The 20,996-nt window shown below is 36.4% G+C and overlaps 1 protein-coding gene across 6 annotated transcripts in view; it reads right to left on the bottom strand.

Annotated features, from left to right (window-relative positions):
- Nucleotides 1-20,996, bottom strand: part of zdhhc21 (zinc finger DHHC-type palmitoyltransferase 21) — a 41,520-nt gene that overhangs the window by 8,837 nt on the left and 11,687 nt on the right. For all 6 annotated transcript variants that reach the window (XM_034035584.3, XM_034035583.3, XM_059030053.1 and 3 more), the window contains exons 4-7: nucleotides 18,539-18,637; nucleotides 6,487-6,598; nucleotides 3,435-3,573; nucleotides 1,245-1,361 (exon numbers count right to left, since the gene is read on the bottom strand). In XM_034035584.3, coding sequence (XP_033891475.3) covers nucleotides 1,245-1,361; nucleotides 3,435-3,573; nucleotides 6,487-6,598; nucleotides 18,539-18,637 — 467 coding nt within the window. The remainder of the gene's footprint in view (nucleotides 1-1,244; nucleotides 1,362-3,434; nucleotides 3,574-6,486; nucleotides 6,599-18,538; nucleotides 18,638-20,996) is intronic.

Genomic DNA, 20,996 nt, shown 5'->3' with positions numbered 1-20,996 from the left:
TGGTCCTGTTCAAACACCTGGTAGCATAGGGTTGGAAGATCAGACTTTTTAGATGGAAAATAAGATTAGGGTATCTGTTATTTTTAAAGGTACCAGTAACCTCTAATTATTTTAACTGGGTCACAGTTAATCCACTTTTACAGCTCCCACACTGTCATCAATTAAAGGATCACAGTCAAAAGTGCTTATCCTATTACCTACAAACCATAGGAAGATGGGGGTTTCCTTCTTATATACTATTATAGACAACAGATTGTGACTTAGTGCTTCAAAACAACATAGAATATCAAATCAAACAAGCTCCTGCAGCTTATCTTTGCTTTTAGAAGTATGTCAACATTTAAAGCACACTTTACATGAAACAGTATCTTACTTGAATCAAAATTTGTATTTGTTTTTATTATAATAAGTATATGCAGTAAATGCCAACTTTCTGATTTGCACTGTCATTATTGTTATTGTTATTGTTATTAATATCATCTGTTTTTGCAAAACTTTTGCCATTCATTTTTTGAGAAAAAATAAATAAAGCACTTACCTCAATTACCTAAATTTCTAACCTTTTATTTGGATTTCGAATTGATGGGATTGCAATGAAAGGGGATCTGAACAGGAAGGGTGCAGGATGGTGCAGAACAGAAGCTCGTAATGAGCCTTGCACAGGATGAAGGAATTACTACCTGGCCGCTCACTAACACTCTGGAATTATCCCAGCCAACAATAGAGAATTACATACATACAGCATTTTATAGTGATTTTAGAAAAAGCTTTTTTTCCCACACCAATTATATTATGTTAGTGCTATCTGTGCAGAGGCTAAGACCTCTTTATTTGTACTTTCTGAAATAACAGACTGATATTAGCATTGCAAACGTTTAAGGTAATGTCACTCATTAACTGTAAAACATTGTGTATTTAAAACCTGGGCACTTAGAGCATTATCTCCCATCTGAAACTATTTAGTATAAGGCTCTTAATTTCAGCAAAAGCTCATATAAGATGCTAATGAGCCTTAGCTCTATAATAACAGTTAGATGAAGGTGAAGTAGGATTGGTTTTAACAGCAATTGCCTTTTTACAAAACCGTTTTGGTTCTACAAGTTCTGTGAGTGTTATAGTATATGCTTCTGTTTTGTTTGTAGGATCTGTACTAAAAAACTGCCAGATTTGACTTTGTACTTAGTTTTAAAGGCTCACAGTTCTTTAAAACTCTTATATTAGTAGAATGTGTAAACATTACTCACTGTCAGTATGCCCATTAGCTGTGTATAGAAGAGAGCACTTATGCCTCCAAACATCAGCAAACCCATACATGTGGATAGTCTCAGGAAGGCCAATTCATGTTTGAATACAAACAGCTCCTATAAAAACAAAACGATTGTTGAAGTTAATAGGTACGAATGAATCATAGAAATCATGGGGGAAAACATAATTTAAATACAACTGTTTAACTCATCAACATCTGGATTTGTATTATTCAAATCTTTATTTTTATCAGGTCGAGGTACAGCTCTGAAACATATTCCAGACATCATTAGTTATGGTTTTTTTCTGCAGGGTCTATTTTTTACCAAATTACTTATTTGAAAAGCCTGTTTTGAGAGCGTAGCAGCTGCAATTTCACTATGAAGCGATTATATCAATTATGAGTTTTTTTCAGATTAGTTAATGTGCCACACACCCCTTGTACATGTTAAATAAAATAAATATAGAAACAAATTAAAGCATTTTTTGAAAAGCAATCTGAAATGCAGTTCTGTGAGGAAACACATTCTTGTTTAAACCAAGATTAATCTGTACATTCTATTCAAAAGTAGTGTTTGATTTAAGCATTATACAGATCTGAAAAAACTTGGCTGCACTTCTTTAAAAAAAAAATACTCTATTATCTCCATTTAATAAATGTTTGTAATAATGTACATAAATAGGACTGCAGCTATGTGGTTTGATGCTGAATCATAACTTTCAGCTTTTTAATTTTTCCTTTTTAATTGTTTTTATTAATCATATTTTCATTTTGTTCATCACATTTGAAAATATGCGTTTATATAAAGGTGCAAATGCTATTGGTTTGTATGAAACCCGGGTCTTCCAACACCCAGTCCAAGGTCCAGATAATTAAGCCTAGACAGGAGTGCTTGATTTTATGTGTGGCACAGAACTTTTATGATTCATGTTTTCTAAATCACATCTGTTTTACAGTAAGGGGGTTTCCGGAGAAGGTTAGAAGAAAATAGATTCAGTTACTACATCCTTGCACAGTGCTTTTGTATACAGATTTGTTTTACTTTCTACAGAGTCCAAACACAACTTTGGAAAACATTAGTCACTGCTTTTTTCATCACACTGTGTTCTTCTTTAATATTCCATCAATTCACTTTACCAGCAGCAATAGTTCTTGTTTTCACAGGAATTGATGTGTGAAGTTTTAACATGTAATGAGGAATTAACTAATAATTATCCACCAGCAATCCTTAAATCAATGTATTCATATCTTTATAAATGGGATGAATACCCTATGTCAAATTGTCACAGTCACCTACACAAATACATTTTAATGAGAAAAAGTGTGTGCTTTAGCTGAAGAGTTTCTAAAATGTTCCAGGACCAACACTGGCAATGCATGGTGTGTTTTTTATTTGTTCAATGTAAATCAATCCATCTGTATGATGTTAACAAAAATGACCATGTGATGCTGCAGTATGTTTTTTACTTTTGGAATAGTGGAATGCAAGGACTGGGTGAATACATTGAAAATTACTTTATTTTAACAATTACATTTGTGTTGTATTTTCATTGTTGGAAGGGTCTTTATTTTCAGTTTCAGGTACTGTCTCAATGTTTTTTTTTTCCTGTCAGTGCATCATTTGAGGCATCAGTTGATGACAAAGCAAATTCCTTGCATTACATTTTCCAGAATATTTAAATATGAGATTTTAGCCAAGTGTTTAGATTAGCACACATGAATATAAAATAAAGTAAAATCAAAACTTGTAGGGTGAATCCAACATTAAACAGATCTGGCTTACCAACATTATAGTTCATTTAAGATACAAAACAGTTTAATTAAATATGCAGCAGATTTGTATGGTTTAATATTGTGATTTTACCCTTTTGTTTGTTAATAGTAGTCTTTTTTTTTTTTTAAATTGCCGTTATTGTTCCTAGACCTGTATATAGGTCAGCAGTGTTGCAGCACTAAATATACAACCTCCTTCATATATTGTCAAGACATAATTTCTCTTTTTCTTTTCTAATTTATACAATACTGTACTTTCCATATATGTTACATGAAACGAGTAGTAATAAAGATTGGGAAGTTGTAATGATCAATTATTTATAGTGATGTTATCACAATATAAAACATACAAACATGCATATTTAATGACACGCCTTCCATTCAGACACACTTATAATTGTATAGATTTTCTTACCGCATTAACTGGTGTTAAAGGCTGGAAGTAATAGTAATGGCAGAAATCCAGCACCAATGTATAAAAACTCAAGACCTGGGTGTAAAAGCACAGCTGCAGGAAGAGCCAGTGGTTGTCCTCCCCAACACAGTTATTAATCCTGCAGAGAGAACAGGGACATGATTCTCTTCTGTGTCAACTTAATCTGAAACAAAAACACATCGGAAATGTGAAAAAACGGCAAGTTATCAAAAGTGCCCAGCCATGTTTTTGATGCAAGTTCGATCCACTTTTCTTGTGCCTGAAAAAAACAAGCCAAGTTAGTAGAAACAATTGGGGCAACCTTGACCCCCACCGCTTTTACCGGTGTGCCTATTTGCTTTGCGCTGGGCAAGGTTTCCCCAATGGTTTCGTGTTTTTGATATCTCCACTTCAAATGGCTGGGCACTTTTGATAACTTGGCAATTTGTTTCTCTCTTCTTTTTTCACTTAATGGATAATAACACGGGAATCGCAAAATTGTTCAACCTATATTGAGGCAATGGATTGCCGTTTGGTTAGGGTAAATGTAAATAGTAGCCTAGTCTGTTGAAAGGTTTAAAATGTGAATCTGTGTAGCGTAGCAGTTATGTAGTTGGAGTGAAAGTATGACTAGTTAGGGTTCAAATCCTGCCTAATATATATATATAAATGCACGTTAAAGTTATGTGTGCAAAAGTATGTATGTTCAATGAAAGTGTCATTCATATCAACTACATTTTTTTCACATTACAAATGTGTTTGTTACACATAAATAAAATACTTTTTTTTTTTTTTTTTTTTTTAAGTTTGCAATATAAACCCTGTGTGGGAATCGAACCCAAGACATGCTTCCAATGCAGCTTGCACGCCCTAGCTTTCACACCATAAAGTTTGTCCTTACATTTTACAACATTTGCAATTAGTATAGCCGTAAAGTTACAGTTTTTAACAAGATTTTGTTAATAATGATTATGTATTATCCAGATTGTATTGAAAGCGTTCATCTGATTTTCCAACTATCATAATAAGCTTGATCCGTTCATTTAGTATATTGTAACATTTTCATGTTTAGGAAGTAGTACTCAGGTAGACGGTGTTGAATTCTCAAAATGTTTGTTTTATTTGAAACTACAGAGAATTCCTGTCAGGGGCCGGAATTCATGGCACCAAAATAATAACCCTACGTTTTAGTCTTGGCAATTTCACTGCATATTCTCTCCGGTCACAGCTCACACGCTCGCACCTACAGTTTATCAATCAAGTTCAGCACTGAGCCGTCTCCAGTCCCTAGGCTCTTATTATATAGCCTCCTGTCGTTTCCCGCCACTGTCCGGCTCATCAACCAGTCACAACCAAACAGCAACACACATTCTCCCCACTTATTCACTCACTCCCCCTTCCCATGCTAAGTAACAGTGTGACCCGTTCCCCTTACAATACATGTACTGTACATAACAGACAGATGAGACAAACTGAACAGACAACAAGTCCTGCAACAAAGCAATTGTCCAGATCGTTACAATATATTGTTTAATTTGAAAGTAAAAATATAAGAAATCATAACAACTTTAATGTACAAAAATCTTCACTAATATAAAACAGAACAAGAACTGTTGAGTATTTATTTTCGTTTCATACAGTATTAAATGGCAGTGTTTATATCTGATAGTGAAAAATAAAATAAGATAGAAAAGGAAGAAATAAATGTCTATGAAGTGAATACATAAATCAATAATTTCAATATTTATTAATGGATTTATGTTTTACTTTGACCAAATATACAGGCTATCTCTTCAGCATAGCTAATTCTCAGAAATTAATGTTCCTTTTTGTCCAGTGGGGACCACAAATAGCGTTGCTCTCATCAACCAGTATCGAGAGGAAACTGTACTTCCTTGTGCCAATAGGGACCACAATGGGACCACAATGACCACAATGAGCATTACACTGACAGGAAACCAACATTTAAAGGAGCTTCAAGATCAGAATCTCAGAATGAGATTCTGAGTATATTATATAACAAATACACTTTTTGCAGGCAAATGTTCCATTTTAAAAAAGAAATAAATCATTTAATATAAAATGATATAAAACATCACAATAAAGTGTGTTCCCTAGTATATTTCTATGTTGCAAAACAAGTTAATTGTCATTAAACTCAGATGTCCTGTAATATACAAATGCGTGGATAAAACTCCCTGCGGTTTTCAAAAAAGGTTTTTATTTTAATTTTTTTGTGTGCGGTGCAAGTTTATGGGTAACAATCAGACCCTGAACACTTTAGATCATTAAAACAGGACCAGTGTGTAAATATGTGCAAGATGTTTGGTCTGCAGATTGCAAAACAAAAAAAAAAAGGTTAACTTTGGGAATCACAGGTCAGTGGCTTGTATATTTGCAGTAGTATTCACAATGAACTTTCAGTAGTATCAATAAGAATGCATATTTACAAACCATACTTCAAATAAACACCAGACAGTTTTGAGGTACAACAACCAGTTTACACTGAAAAGCAGAGTTTGTTTTCACATGGAGACCATTGCCTGCAGCTTATACCGGACTGTCTGTAGCAACAGACATGTCAATCAGAACCGGATGGACTCCCACGTGCTATCAGTCATCTTTTATTATTATTATTATTATTATTTCTTTCTTAGCAGACGCCCTTATCCAGGGCGACTTACAATTGTTACAAGATATCACATTATTTTTACATACAATTACCCATTTATACATTTGGGTTTTTACTGGAGCAATCTAGGTAAAGTACCTTGCTCAAGGGTACAGCAGCAGTGTCCCCCACTAGGGATTGAACCCACGACCCTCCGGTCAAGAGTCCAGAGCCTTAACCACTACTCTACACTGCTGCCCTGGTTTAAGTCACATTTGATCTTCAATCAAATGTAACTTAAACCAGAGACACAGCCATTTTAACATGCAAATAATCTGGAGATCCACACGTGAAACATGACATAACAGACAACAATGCAACAGTACTTACATGCTCCAGGTAAAACACCTAAAACCTTTCTGCAATGCGCTGAATCCTTACCACGGACAGTGATGATCCATCCTCCGCACACAGTGTCCACAGCGACTGCAGTGGTGGGACCTCTTTGGCCTCATCATGTTGCATTTATTGCACAACTGCCACCAATCTCTTTCTGAAAAGAGAGAAGAATAAAGGGTGAATGGCAGACCTAACTCAGCACTGCAGATCAGTCTTCCCCTACCTGCGAGGTTAGTGGAGGTGTAGAACAGTCAATAGCCAAAGCCTAATCTAATACAATAGTGCTTTTCTGAAGCAGATCCCCTTCTTGGAGCTATTATACTTTTAAATCGGACCTGTATTTAAGCTTAAAACACCAAATCTGCATAGATCAGGTGAAAGTGGGTTTGCAAAGTTTTGATTCCTTCTTAAAATCTAATGCAGTATTTCCTCTGAAAAATCTTGAAACTTGTAGGTGGACATGAAAAGTGGAACAGTATAAAAAAAGATATACAAATCAGCCTTTTAATTTTAATATCACAACCACTATACCTTTACTTCTGAGCAAATCTTCCTTGCATGGTATAAAATGACCCCTTACAGCAACAAAATATTAATTCCCTTACACTGTATTCTAATAAGCTTATCTAAAGGTGAATTTTTTTTCATGGTTATCATGGATTTCCATGAAATTTACCCATTACTGTGTAATATGAAGTTCCTCGTGTAACTTCCTATTTCTGAAAGAAAAGTGTAAATATACATATTTATCACTTAAAAATAAATACAGCAAATGTTTGCCTTATCGACGCACTACCTGTTACACTGCATTTAGGTTTAGTTTGCTTTCTGTAAATGACTGAACACGCTGCGTAGAGCTGCACAGTTTCTTTAAAATGTCCTCAACGAAAGAAACCAGCTACATTAAAGATCATAAATATTTCTGCTAAAGATCGCTGTGTCTAGTACAAGAAGGGGACTTTTCACGTACTGTATCTGTTGTTATTTTTACATTGATTTATGTTTGTATGCTGTTTGAAAATTCACTGGTGGCGAAAATAGAATCAATGTTGTACATAAAAAATAAATATTTTACAATTTAGCATTTACTGTTTTTCAGGTAAGCCTTTAAATATTTAGTAACATTTGTTGTATAATAACGAGAAAAGAATCAATTTTGAATGTGACAACACCATTTTTTTCTGCTTTAATAAATGTTATGTTTAAATTGTGAAATATCTTGAATTACCCATATTTAGACCGTGAATGCAGTGAAATAAGCCATTTTTTTACCATGAAAAAATACAGCCCTATTTATGATAGATTTAAAGCTAGAAGGTCTGAGCACCTCTGTTGTGCATTACTTGTCAGGAATGAAGGAAATAGAGGGGAGGTTCCAACTTCTCTTTATTCATAAAAAAATGAGGCACACTAAAGTAAACACTACTACAGTACTACAAAACCCAAAGGCAAGGCTAGGCATGGAAAGAACCAGGGAGGAAGGGCTTGCTCTAAAGTTATATGACTGTTGGTGAAAACACTTTGCTCGTTTTATTTATTTCATTTAACCATCATACTTACATCAACATTTCTTCAATGTTTTGAACAAAGCTTGTTGGTGAAACAGGATTCCAAACACATTAGCATTAGCAGTGGGGCATAATAACAAAATCAGAACTGCTAGACGCATTTTTTTATGTCTGTGCAAATCCCTGTGTAAATAACTCTTACATCTTTTACACCAGGAATGAGACGAATGTTTCAATGATCAAATTCAGTAGAATTGTGAACTATACTTCCCCCTAGTGGTCAATCTATAGTATAGCAGAGAAGGCATATAAACCCTAGCAAAACGAACCAGTGCTGGTCTATGCACATTTAACACTTTGCCCAGTTTGTGGAGAGTAGCTATTCGCTTTCTGCTATGTTTGGATATCATTTCATCTTTTAATGGCCGACTCGGTACATCAGGACACGCAGTACATCCTTGACCATGAGAGAAAGACGTAGCATTACACCTCTTTTTAGTTTTTGAAAAGGGCTAATATAATCCAGAGGACTTTTATGGTGCAGTGTATCACTATATATCTTGTAAAACATCATGAGCCTTCGGAAAAGCTACTTTGTGGTTTTTCAAAGATTTGTATACCTTGGCATGTTAACTTCTTGTACCTTTTTGCAAGAAGCTTTCAGACTAAGGAGTTTTGCAAACTGCAAAAATCTGTCTACGTATCACCTTTCATACCATTCTGGGTCTGAGTGCTCAGTCTGCAAGGCATTTCATATCCTGTCTCAAACTACAAGGCCTGCATTCAAATAGCTTTGAGTGCTTAATTATGTTATCCTGTTACTTGGTTGCTAGAGTAACCATTGATCAAGTGGCCGCTTATAATTTGGCCTTTCCTTCAGCATTGGTTAATATGAAGTTAGTAGAGTTTGTGGCTGCTGTGTCTGCCAAATAAAATTAATTTTTACGATGGCTCAGATCTGAAGCTCACATATCCTCTACACCTGCATGTTTATATAAGTTCCCATGGCAGCAATCAAAATGGCCTTAGATTTGTAGTGTATACATATAGTTTAAGATGTTGAGAGTAAAACATACATTTAAAAAAAAATGGTTTCAAAATGTATTTCAAGCACCAGAGAAAATCTGATTCTAAAAAAAAAAAAAAAAAAAAAGGAGTAATCCTGCTTTTGGCTTGGAATTTGCCATGACAAGTGTAAAAGCTGAGGGACAGATAATGTGAGAGTGCCATCTGGAACACTTGAACAGCCTTACAACCACAGCACAAATTCAATCTGAATACTTTCTTTGTCTGCCAATTGAAAATTCAGTTAAGTACTTTATTGCAAAGAAATGAAGACAATACAAGTGCTGTACTAGTTAAAAATACCAGTAGAGTTTCTCAATTCCTAGAACTGACTCAGAAGGGACAAGTTACTGCATAATGTCACAGAATCAACCACATAGTAATAGTGCTTTCAACTGATGACTAATATATATATATATATATATATATATATATATATATATATAAATATATAAATTACACACAGTACATCCGGTATATACAGCACTCCCTACTATAACGCGCGTTTCGGAGGGGCATACAATATGAGCGTTGTACCCGAAGAGCGTTAAAACGGGGGGGGGAGCCGCGGGACACATAACACCACACATCTGACTAAAATACAAAATAACTCCCTCTCTATAATGCACATATAGTGAAGCAAAAATGTAACTTTCTGTGAATTAACCATGCATAAAGCACCATATAATCACTATTTTTTACAACAAAAAAATAAAGCTAACATTCCCACTCGTGGATCATTTTAATTAGCAGGTTTTTTTTGCTTATTTGTTTGTTTTTTTTAAATATAAATTTAGTCGTTGCCAATTATTTTTATTATTTTTCTCCCAATATGATATGTCCAATTATTTTTAGGCTCAGCTCACCGCTACCACCCCTGTGCTCGGGAGGGTGAAGAGCGTCGGAGGACAACGCAGCTCTCGGACAGCTTACAGGCAAGCCCGCAGGCGCCCGGCCGGACTACAGGGGTCACTGGTGCACGGAGAGCCGAGAACACCCTGGCAGACCTAAGCCCTCCCCAGTTCTGGGTACTTTGACACCTAAGACAGAAAACAGTACATCTCATAAATCCAGCCGACAGGGGGAGGAATAGCAGACCAATTAATAACAAGGGGCCGCAGCGCCCAAAAGCGTCTTTATCTCGCAAGAGTGAGAATTGCCTTCTGAACCAAAACTATATTATAATCACTGATTTAACGATGCTTTGATTATCAAATATTAACGAAAGTAAATATTGGTGTTATTAAAGATACCCCTGTTAAGACTAAACTTCATCTTAAATAGCTGTCAGGAATGCAATTGTAACCTTTAAGGGAATCTCCCATAGATTGCGTTGGATCGCTGATCAAGCAGCAGGAGTGGCGTGTTGTTGTTTAAACTTTCTTTTCTGTACTGTTTAGTTAATTCTTGTATTATTTTAGTTTAGTTGTTGTACCTTTAATTCTTCCTTTATTTAGTTTTATTTCTGATAAAACTGTTTCTTTGTATTAACTAGAAACGTTGTCTAGTCTGATTATTCCGATAGAGGTTGGGTTCTGCATGACTTGAATTCAAAAAAGGTATTTTATTATTGCAATTTAAACTAGTCCAAATACAAATATACCTTGCACACTACAGTTCGAAGCGACAGACAAGCAAACCAAGTGCGAGAAGGACAGCGGTTTGGGAGAGGGGAAGAGGGAATGGGCTCGCCCCAGGTTCGGCTGCCAGAGCGGGGCTGAAGCGAAGCTGAAGTGTCTTGTCTCCCAGAAAAAGCCGCAGCTCCTCTCGCAGCAAAAAAGTAAAAATATTAGGAAAGATAACCATGTAATAGGCCTAATATTTATTTAATTATAAAACAAATGCTGAATAAGATGTCTGTGTTTATATATATATATATATATATATCAAAAGTTTACATACCCCAATGGAAATTTATAATTTCTATACATTGTCTACAAGGTTCAAGAAATTTCAATATGAAAATGCTGGATTTTAGGTGAACATTCTTAGAGAGTATAAAAGGGTTAGGCATAGGATGATTGCTGTCATTACCAATAAGTCAGTATGGGAAAAAGTAAAGAGCTATCTGTAGACCTTAGACAGAAAATTATTTATTGTCATAAAGCTGAAGATTTCCATGCATTTGAGTATCCCAATTTCAGCTATTGCTTTTATTATCAAGAAGTACAAGACTCATGGTACTGTCACAACATTCTTTCACCAAGAACAAGTAGAAGAATTGTGAGGAAGGTTAATAACAATCCGAGATTGACTGCCAAAGATATTCAAAGTGAATTTGCTGCAAGTGGGACTGGGGTTTCCATTTCAACCATAGGTCAAGTACTGTATGGTGAAGGTCTCAATGGTTGCAGGCCAAGGAAAAAGCCACTCTTAGGAAAACTTCACAAGGACAATCGCTTAAAGTTTGCAAAACAACATTTCAATGATGGATATGAGTTCTGGTCAAAGGTTTTATTGAGTGATGAAACAAAAATCAAGCTATTTGGTCACGCCAATAGTCACTACATTTGGATAAAGTTTGGTGAGGTGTACAAAGAAATGAACACCATACCTACTGTCAAGCATGGAGGTGGTAATATCCTTCTATGGGGCTATTTTTCCTCTAATGGCCCAGGAAAGTTAGGTCCAATACATGGTAAAATGGATTCCATAGCATATCAAAAGATATTGTCCAATCATCTGAAACCCTCCGCTACAAAACCTGTTTAAAGCGCAACTGGACATTCCAACAACAACGACTCAAAGCATACATTAAAATCTATTTCAGAGTGGTTAAAGAAGAGTAAAATCAAGGTTCTGGAATGGCCTAGTCAAAGTCCTGATCTAAATCCGATTGAGAATCTTTGGTATGAGTTGAAGAAGGCTGTGCACAAGAAAAGTCCTCAGAATTCAAATGAACTGGAACAATTTTGCATTGAAGAATGGTCAAAAAAATGAAAGAATCATGCCAAAAGCTCATTGACAAATATCCTAATCATTTAAAAGATGTTATTATTGCTAAAATGTGCCTCAACTAGCTATTAATTTCATGTTCCTTGTCAGGGTATGAATACTTTTGAATTAGCATTTTGAGTTTTACAAAGACATTGCTGAAATAAATAATTGTAGACATCCATTTCTTGTAACTTTTTTCCCTCATCCACAAAAGTAAAACTTTTGCTACAAAAGATTTTACCTATAATTATTTGTTTGAGAAATTTCTAGAAATTATAAATTTCCATTGGGGTATGTAAACTTTCAACTACATGTTAGGACCCCAACCCGAAATATGACCCCATCTTGATCAGGTCGACCACATCTGAGGTTAATTTACATTTTTAGAACCCCAATATTTGTTTGTGTTTGGGATGGGGTTGTTTTGCAAATAGCCCCACATTATATATATATATATATATATATATATATATATATATATATATTTTAGCTCAATATATGTACACACACATACAGTGCCTATAGAAAGCCTACATCCCCTTGAACTTTTTTCTCATGTTGTTGTGTCAGTGCCTCAGAGTTTCATGCATTTAAATGAGGATTTTTTTTCCACTTCTCTACACACCATATTCCACACTGTTAAGGGGAAAAAAGTTTTTATTGAGAATAAAAATTATATATTAAATACAAAACTGAAAGATCATAAATTAGGGGTCTACCTAAATTGCGATTTTGCGGAAATCGTAAAATTGAGGGGTCACCGCGAAATTCACCTCTTAGGGGCCAATGTATACAAACAAGTAGGGAGAGGAAAAAAAGAACCTTGTTTAAATGAACTACTGCACAACGCAAGAGACGCAAACTACATATCTTCCTTCTGTAGATAACCCTTTTTTATTCCTTCGCAGTCCTGTTTGCATTGCAATTAAGCAAAAATCAAACAAACAAAAAACGTCCATAAATAACATTTACATAAAGAAATTCTCCAAAGCGGTTAACATTCTTGTTTACTATTCAAATGACAAAGTTTTAATCAGCCTATCAGTGCGTCTGTACTGCTTTTATGTGATCTGTACTGTGCAGTAGGGGGTGGGACAAAGTTGGTGCTGCATTGTTTTGATTTAGGTTGCTAAAATCTAGTTTTCAGCACTGGAGGTAAAATAGTAGAAATGGACGACAAAAAAAAGCAAAGTATATTTTGACTGATGATCGTTTCAAGATATTTCCCAAAGAAACTGTACATGCAGATGGAGGTAATTGTTTTGCATAACTTAATGTGTCTTTGGAGAAAATACAATCGATCGCTATTTAGCTTCAGAATCACACATTAAACAAAAGGCTACTACAGAGGCTGCTGAACAGAACGTAAAATAAACAGATTTCAGAAACCAAAATGGAACGTCAGCCCAGACTAAAAGTATTCCTGTCTGCAAGTTAAATCAGTACTAAAACTATCCAGCACAGCCGCCTCGCTTCAACCTGCTACTTACTTTTTCGCAGTTGGAAGTTTAGACCCGAATAGTCACGTTCTCTATGTTTTGACTCGGTACTAATAAAATAAATTATTGGATGGGACAAATAACATGACAACGAACATGCTGCATACATTTCCTTTATTATAGTATGCCAGATGCCCTTGTGTAACCGAGTTTTTGGGCTGTTTCTAATCGATTTCCACATCTGTATAACTTGGCAAAGCTTTGCCTTAACTTCCAACCAATTCAGTGGATGCAGAACGTGCAGTCTCAATGTATGGGCAAGTCAACTGAAGGGGGATGCTGCATGCTTGCCTTTAACAAATGACAGCACTCAGTTTTAGTAAGGAAGCAAGTACCACTATTTTTAGGCTTTACAAGTGTTCTGAAATACTCTCTACTTAGGTTTATTTAATGTTTAAACAGGTCCGCGAAATCCAAATTTTATTCTGCAACATACCCATGAAAAATACGTACATTTACCGCGATTTAAGTAGACCCCTAATCATAATTGGATAAGTCTCCACCCCCCTGAGTTAATACTTAGTGAAAGCACCTTTGGCATCAATTACAGCTGTGAGTCTATTGGGATAGGTCTCTACCAACTTTCCACACCTAGATTTGACAATATTTGACCATTCTTCTTTACAAAACTGTTCATGCTCTGTTAAGTTCCTTGGGGAGCGTTGATTGACAGCAATCTTCAAGTCATGCCACAAATTTTCGATTGGATTTAGGTCGGGGCTCTGACTGGGCCACTCTGGACATTTACCTTTTTGTTCCTTAGCCACTCCAGTGTAGCTTTGGCTGTGTGCTTTGGGTTGTTGTCCCAGTTTCAGCTTTCTTGCAGAGGGCAGCAGGTTTTTGTGTAGTATATTTGAGTATATTGTCCTACATACAATCTTTATAGACATTTTCAGGTACATTACGATTTTATATATATATATATATATATATATATATATATATATATATATATATATATATATATATATATATATATATACAGTGCCTTGCGAAAGTATTCGGCCCCCTTGAACTTTGCGACCTTTTGCCACATTTCAGGCTTCAAACATAAAGATATGAAACTGTAATTTTTTGTGAAGAATCAACAACAAGTGGGACACAATCATGAAGTGGAACGAAATTTATTGGATATTTCAAACTTTTTTAACAAATAAAAAACTGAAAAATTGGGCGTGCAAAATTATTCAGCCCCTTTACTTTCAGTGCAGCAAACTCTCTCCAGAAGTTCAGTGAGGATCTCTGAATGATCCAATGTTGACCTAAATGACTAATGATGATAAATAGAATCCACCTGTGTGTAATCAAGTCTCCGTATAAATGCACCTGCACTGTGATAGTCTCAGAGGTCCGTTTAAAGCGCAGAGAGCATCATGAAGAACAAGGAACACACCAGGCAGGTCCGAGATACTGTTGTGGAGAAGTTTAAAGCCGGATTTGGATACAAAAAGATTTCCCAAGCTTTAAACATCCCAAGGAGCACTGTGCAAGCGATAATATTGAAATGGAAGGAGTATCAGACCACTGCAAATCTACCAAGACCTGGCCGTCCCTCTAAACTTTCAGCTCATACAAGGAGAAGACTGATCAGAGATGCAGCCAAGAGGCCCATGATCACTCTGGATGAACTGCAGAGATCTACAGCTGAGGTGGGAGACTCTGTCCATAGGACAACAATCAGTCGTATACTGCACAAATCTGGCCTTTATGGAAGAGTGGCAAGAAGAAAGCCATTTCTTAAAGATATCCATAAAAAGTGTCGTTTACAGTTTGCCACAAGCCACCTGGGAGACACACCAAACATGTGGAAGAAGGTGCTCTGGTCAGATGAAACCAAAATTGAACTTTTTGGCAACAATGCAAAACGTTATGTTTGGCGTAAAAGCAACACAGCTCATCACCCTGAACACACCATCCCCACTGTCAAACATGGTGGTGGCAGCATCATGGTTTGGGCCTGCTTTTCTTCAGCAGGGACAGGGAAGATGGTTAAAATTGATGGGAAGATGGATGGAGCCAAATACAGGACCATTCTGGAAGAAAACCTGATGGAGTCTGCAAAAGACCTGAGACTGGGACGGAGATTTGTCTTCCAACAAGACAATGATCCAAAACATAAAGCAAAATCTACAATGGAATGGTTCACAAATAAACATATCCAGGTGTTAGAATGGCCAAGTCAAAGTCCAGACCTGAATCCAATTGAGAATCTGTGGAAAGAACTGAAAACTGCTGTTCACAAATGCTCTCCATCCAACCTCACTGAGCTCGAGCTGTTTTGCAAGGAGGAATGGGCAAAAATTTCAGTCTCTCGATGTGCAAAACTGATAGAGACATACCCCAAGCGACTTACAGCTGTAATCGCAGCAAAAGGTGGCGCTACAAAGTATTAACTTAAGGGGGCTGAATAATTTTGCACGCCCAATTTTTCAGTTTTTTATTTGTTAAAAAAGTTTGAAATATCCAATAAATTTCGTTCCACTTCATGATTGTGTCCCACTTGTTGTTGATTCTTCACAAAAAATTACAGTTTCATATCTTTATGTTTGAAGCCTGAAATGTGGCAAAAGGTCGCAAAGTTCAAGGGGGCCGAATACTTTCGCAAGGCACTGTATATACACACACATACATACACACACAGTGCCTTGCAAAAGTATTCAGACCCCTGACCAATTCTCTCATATTACTGAATTACAAATGGTACATTGAGATTTCGTTCTGTTTGATATTTTATTTTAAAACACTGAAACTCAAAATCAATTATTGTAAGGTGACATTGGTTTTATGTTGGGAAATATCTTTAAGAAAAATAAAAAACTGAAATATCTTGCTTGCATAAGTATTCAACCCCTGTGCTGTGGAAGCTCCCAGTTTGCAGCGATGAAAGAAATTGCCCTAACAAGGATACAATTACCTTACCATTGGCCTCCACCTGTGAACCATTAAAGTTGCTGTCACATTTTCTGGATAAAAACCCCACTGTTGAAGGATCATTGGTCAGGCTGTGAATCTGAAGGAAAATGAAGACCAAAGAGCATTCTACAGAAGTTAGAGATAAAGTAATACAAATGCATAGATTAGGGAAAGGGTACAAAATAATATCCAAGTGTTTGGATATCCCAGTGAGCATAGTTAGATCAATAATCAGGAAGTGGAAGCTGCATCACACCACTCAGGCACTGCCAAGAAAAGGCCGTCCCTCAAAACTCAGCGCTCAAACAAGAAGGAGAAGCCACAGAGAGGCCAACAATCACTTTGAAGGAGCTACAGAGTTCAGTGGCTGGGAGTGGAGTAATGGTGCACCAGTCAACTATATCAAGAGCTCTGCATAACACTGGCCTGTATGGGAGGGTAGCAAGAAAGAAGCCGTTACTCAAAAAGTACCATCTGAAAGCACTTCTGGAGTTTGCCAGAAAGCATGAGAGTGACCCAGCTGCAATGTGGGAAAATGTTTTGTGGTCACGTGAGACCAAGATAGAGCTTTTTGGCCAAAACTCAGAGCGCTATGTGTGGCGCAAACCTAACACTGCCCATGCCTCAAGACACACCATCCCTACAGTGAAGTATGGTGGTGGCAGCATCATGCTGTGGGGATGCTTCTCATCAGCAGGGACTGGGCATCTTGTTAAAATTGAAGGAAGAATGGATGGAGCAAAATACAGGGAAATACTGCAAGAGAACCTGCTTCAGTCCGCTAAAAAACTGAAGCTTGGGAGGAAATTGACCTTTCAGCAGGACAATGATCCCAAGCACAAGGCCAAAGCAACATTGGAGTGGCTCAAGAACAAAAAGGTGAATGTCCTACAATGGCCCAGTCAAAGTCCTGATCTCAATCCCATTAAGAATCTGTGGCACTATTTGAAAATTGTGGTGCACAAGCGTCGTCCAACCAACCTGAACAACCTGGAGCAAATCTGCCAAGAAGAATTGGCCAAAATCACTCCGACACTGTGTGCAAAGCTGGTACATACTTACCCCAAAAGACTTAAAAGCTGTTATGGCAGTGAAAGGTGGCTCTACGAAATATTAATGTGTACTTATGCAAGCAAGATATTTTTATTATTATATTCTTAAAAATATTTCCCAACATAAAACCAATGTCACCTTACAATAATTGATTTTGAGTTTCAGCGTTTTAAAATAAAATATCAAACAGAACGAAATTTCAATGTACCATTTGTAATTCAGTAATATGAGAGAATTGGTCAGGGGTCTGAATACTTTAGCAAGGCACAGTATATATATGGCCCTTGCTAGTGAATCAAACAAACAAATTTGTTGAATTGATTCACTAAACTGAATCAATCGAGTCAGTAAAAAAAATCAAACTGCACATCACTAGTTTTCAGCCCAGAAAAAAGAGGTTTAAATAGCTCGCCTATCAGTGGTTAAAGCTTGGTCTCCATATACACTAACAAATGATCACTTTAATGTGCAGACTAAAATGAACGCCCTTTAGTAAATACCATGTGAATACAGCTCATCTCATTATTCTGAGCTGGATGCTCATTTAAATACATCAGCAGGCATTACCATAAAAATCACATATTCATTCTGATTACCATAGTGTGAAGCACTAAATTTAGTGTGCGTCATAATATGGCAAGTATCGCACAAGATAATAAATACAATTGCAAATACAGAAATCATTAATGTGCACACTAATGGCAATTACTGCACACATAAAGTTTAGCGCCCTTTCGTAAATGAGACCCATAATGTGAAATCAAGACGGGTTTAATATGTCACCTCTTCAGAATTACAAAGGAAACATACAACCTGCCCTAAGTCAGGTGATGACCTTAAATACCTCGTGTGTATTTTCCTATCACTCAGTATGATGACCAAGTTCTATCTTTGGGCATCAAAAACTTAAGGAGATATTCAATTTGCAAACTATAGTTGAATGATGTAATTGAGCATATAGTCCCTGAACTTAGACGTTGTTGAGACAGGGTTCTGTAATGTTCTTACTTTAAAGCTACTTCACTGAGGCAAAACAGAGCCGAATGATACATTCACAGTGATAAACCACATTTAACTGCATTCAGATTTATTTTAACAGGAGCACCAAAGAGATCTTACCAGAGTGGGGGATGTTTGGATTTTGCTGTAGCCTCCCTGGATCTGTAATGGAGGCTCTTACCAAACTGGTGACACAGCACAACGATGCCAAGTAGTAACCTAACCCCCCCCCCAAAAAAAAAACAAAAACATGGAAATAAGCAAATCATTTTTTTATACAACGGTCTTTATAACTGGAGCAGAATTATCATGTACAGTATTCACTCTAAACTTATGGATTGAGTCACTTTTTTTTTTTTTTTGCATTTTTCATCACTAAAAAATCAACCTGAATCGTATCACACACCTACTGTACTGTATCTGTGATTATCCTGGGATAATCCCTAAAAATAAGTGGTTGATGCAATCCATGTGGATTCCCTGTTGCTTTAAACAGTTGCTTACAAAGATTTAAAACATACCAAAACAATTCAAAACATCTAAATATATCTCTAATGGTGTCTGTGGCAGGACAGAAGCCCTGCTGCTGTAAATAGTGTGTGTGTGAGAATGTAAGGATGGCAGGGATGGGGTTAAATCTATCCCTGCCAGCAATCACAGGTGTGACCATTCCCCAATTAGGTAATTGGTGCTAACTGGGGAGTGATCACATGTATAAAAAGGAGCCAGAAATCCTTTTTTGGGGAGAGGAGTTTGGGGGTGAGTGTTTGTATGTGAGTGTGCATGTGTAACAACTATTAATGTAAAAATTAACTGGTAATGTAATAATACTCTATAATTTAATACTTTTTTGCCTATAATGTACTAATCACCAGATAATGTAATAACTTAACAAATAATGTAATAATGATTTCTGCCCTATAATGCAATATTTTTTTTTACGCATAATGTAATAACGGCTTGCCTGATAATGTAATAACCTGTCAACCAATAATGTAATAACTGCCATACCACCATCGAACCTGCCCCGATGAGTCACCCGTGATCTCCAAGCATTTGTCCATGTAAATCTGATGATCTGTAACTGCTGTATGCCTTCCTTATGTAGACATATGGGAAAACTACAAAAAAGGTACAAATCCTCTGATGGTGGAAAAAAAAAAAAATCAAGTCTTTTGTAACTAACAAAAACAAGATATTGGCGTAGATCAGGGGTGCCCAATCCTGGTCCTGGAGGGCCGATGTCCTCCTGGTTTTTGTTCCAACTGTACACTAAATTGCTTAATTTGACCAATTAAGCTTCTAATAAGTGCTTGATTGGTCCAATTAAGTAATTTAGGGGACAGTTCGAACAAAAGCCATGAGGACACCGGCCCTCCAGGACCAGGATTGGGCACCCCTGCCGTAGATGGTCAGAGATGTTTTTCTGTCCATTATATAGAATGGTTATTGAGTTGTACATCATCATATCCGTTATCATTTTGGGGGATTGGTCTTAAATATGTGCTATGTATTTTCAATAAAACTGTGGTCAATAATGTTTTATTGAAAATATACATTGACATTTTTTTATTATTATTATTATTATTATTATTACATTTCTTAGCAGACGCCCTTATCCAGGGTGACTTACAATTATTACTATCACATTATTTTTACATATAATTACCCATTTATACAGCTGGGTTTTTACTGGAACAATCTAGGTAAAGTACCTTGCTCAAGGGTACAACAGCAGTGTCCCCGACCGGGGATTGAACCCTCAACCCTCTGGTCAGGAGTCCAGAGCCCTAACCACTACTCCACACTGCTGCCCTCTATGAGGAAACGCCACATGAAAGGCGTATCTTTTTTCATACTTTGCAAATGGTTGTCAATAACTTCTAATTACTCTTGCCTGAAAATCTATTGAAGTATTTGCTGAATAAGACAGGAGCAACCACTAGGGGAGCTGTAATATTACGTGTGCCTTCAATGATAGATCAATTAGACCATAAACCTCATCGCATGACAGGGTAAATTCCTTCTATTATCCCAGAAGGTAAGACACACAGTCAGTAGCTCCCAAATTAATCATATAAGAAATAAAAGTTAACCATCCAACAATCATTTGTTTAAATAGGTATTGTAATGAGGACGAAGTAAACTCCCATTTTTAGATTTGTATGATTGGTGGGGATGTAAAGGTAAAAAAACATTACTTAATGGGATGGCCAGTGTGTGTAAATGAGACAGACCAAAGCACTGGCACATAAGGAAGGCATACAGCAGTCACAGATCATCAGATTTACATGGAGAAATGCTTGGAGATCACGGATGACTCATTGGGGCAGGTTCGATGGTGGCATGGCAGTTATTACATTATTGGTTGGCAGGTTATTACATTATCAGGCAAGCCAAGTTATTACATTATGCCTAAACAAAATATTACATTATAGGGCAGAAATTATTATTACATTATCCGGTGATTATTACATTATAGGCAAAACATTATTACATTATAGAGTATTATTAGATTACCGGTTAGTTATTACATTAATGGTTGTTACATGCATGCGCTGTGATTTTTGTACTATGA

The sequence above is a fragment of the Acipenser ruthenus genome, chromosome 1 (genome assembly GCF_902713425.1).
Source record: "Acipenser ruthenus chromosome 1, fAciRut3.2 maternal haplotype, whole genome shotgun sequence".
NCBI lineage: Eukaryota > Metazoa > Chordata > Actinopteri > Acipenseriformes > Acipenseridae > Acipenser > Acipenser ruthenus.
Note: the sequence above shows the minus strand (reverse complement) of the source record. Positions and strands in the feature narration are given on the sequence as shown.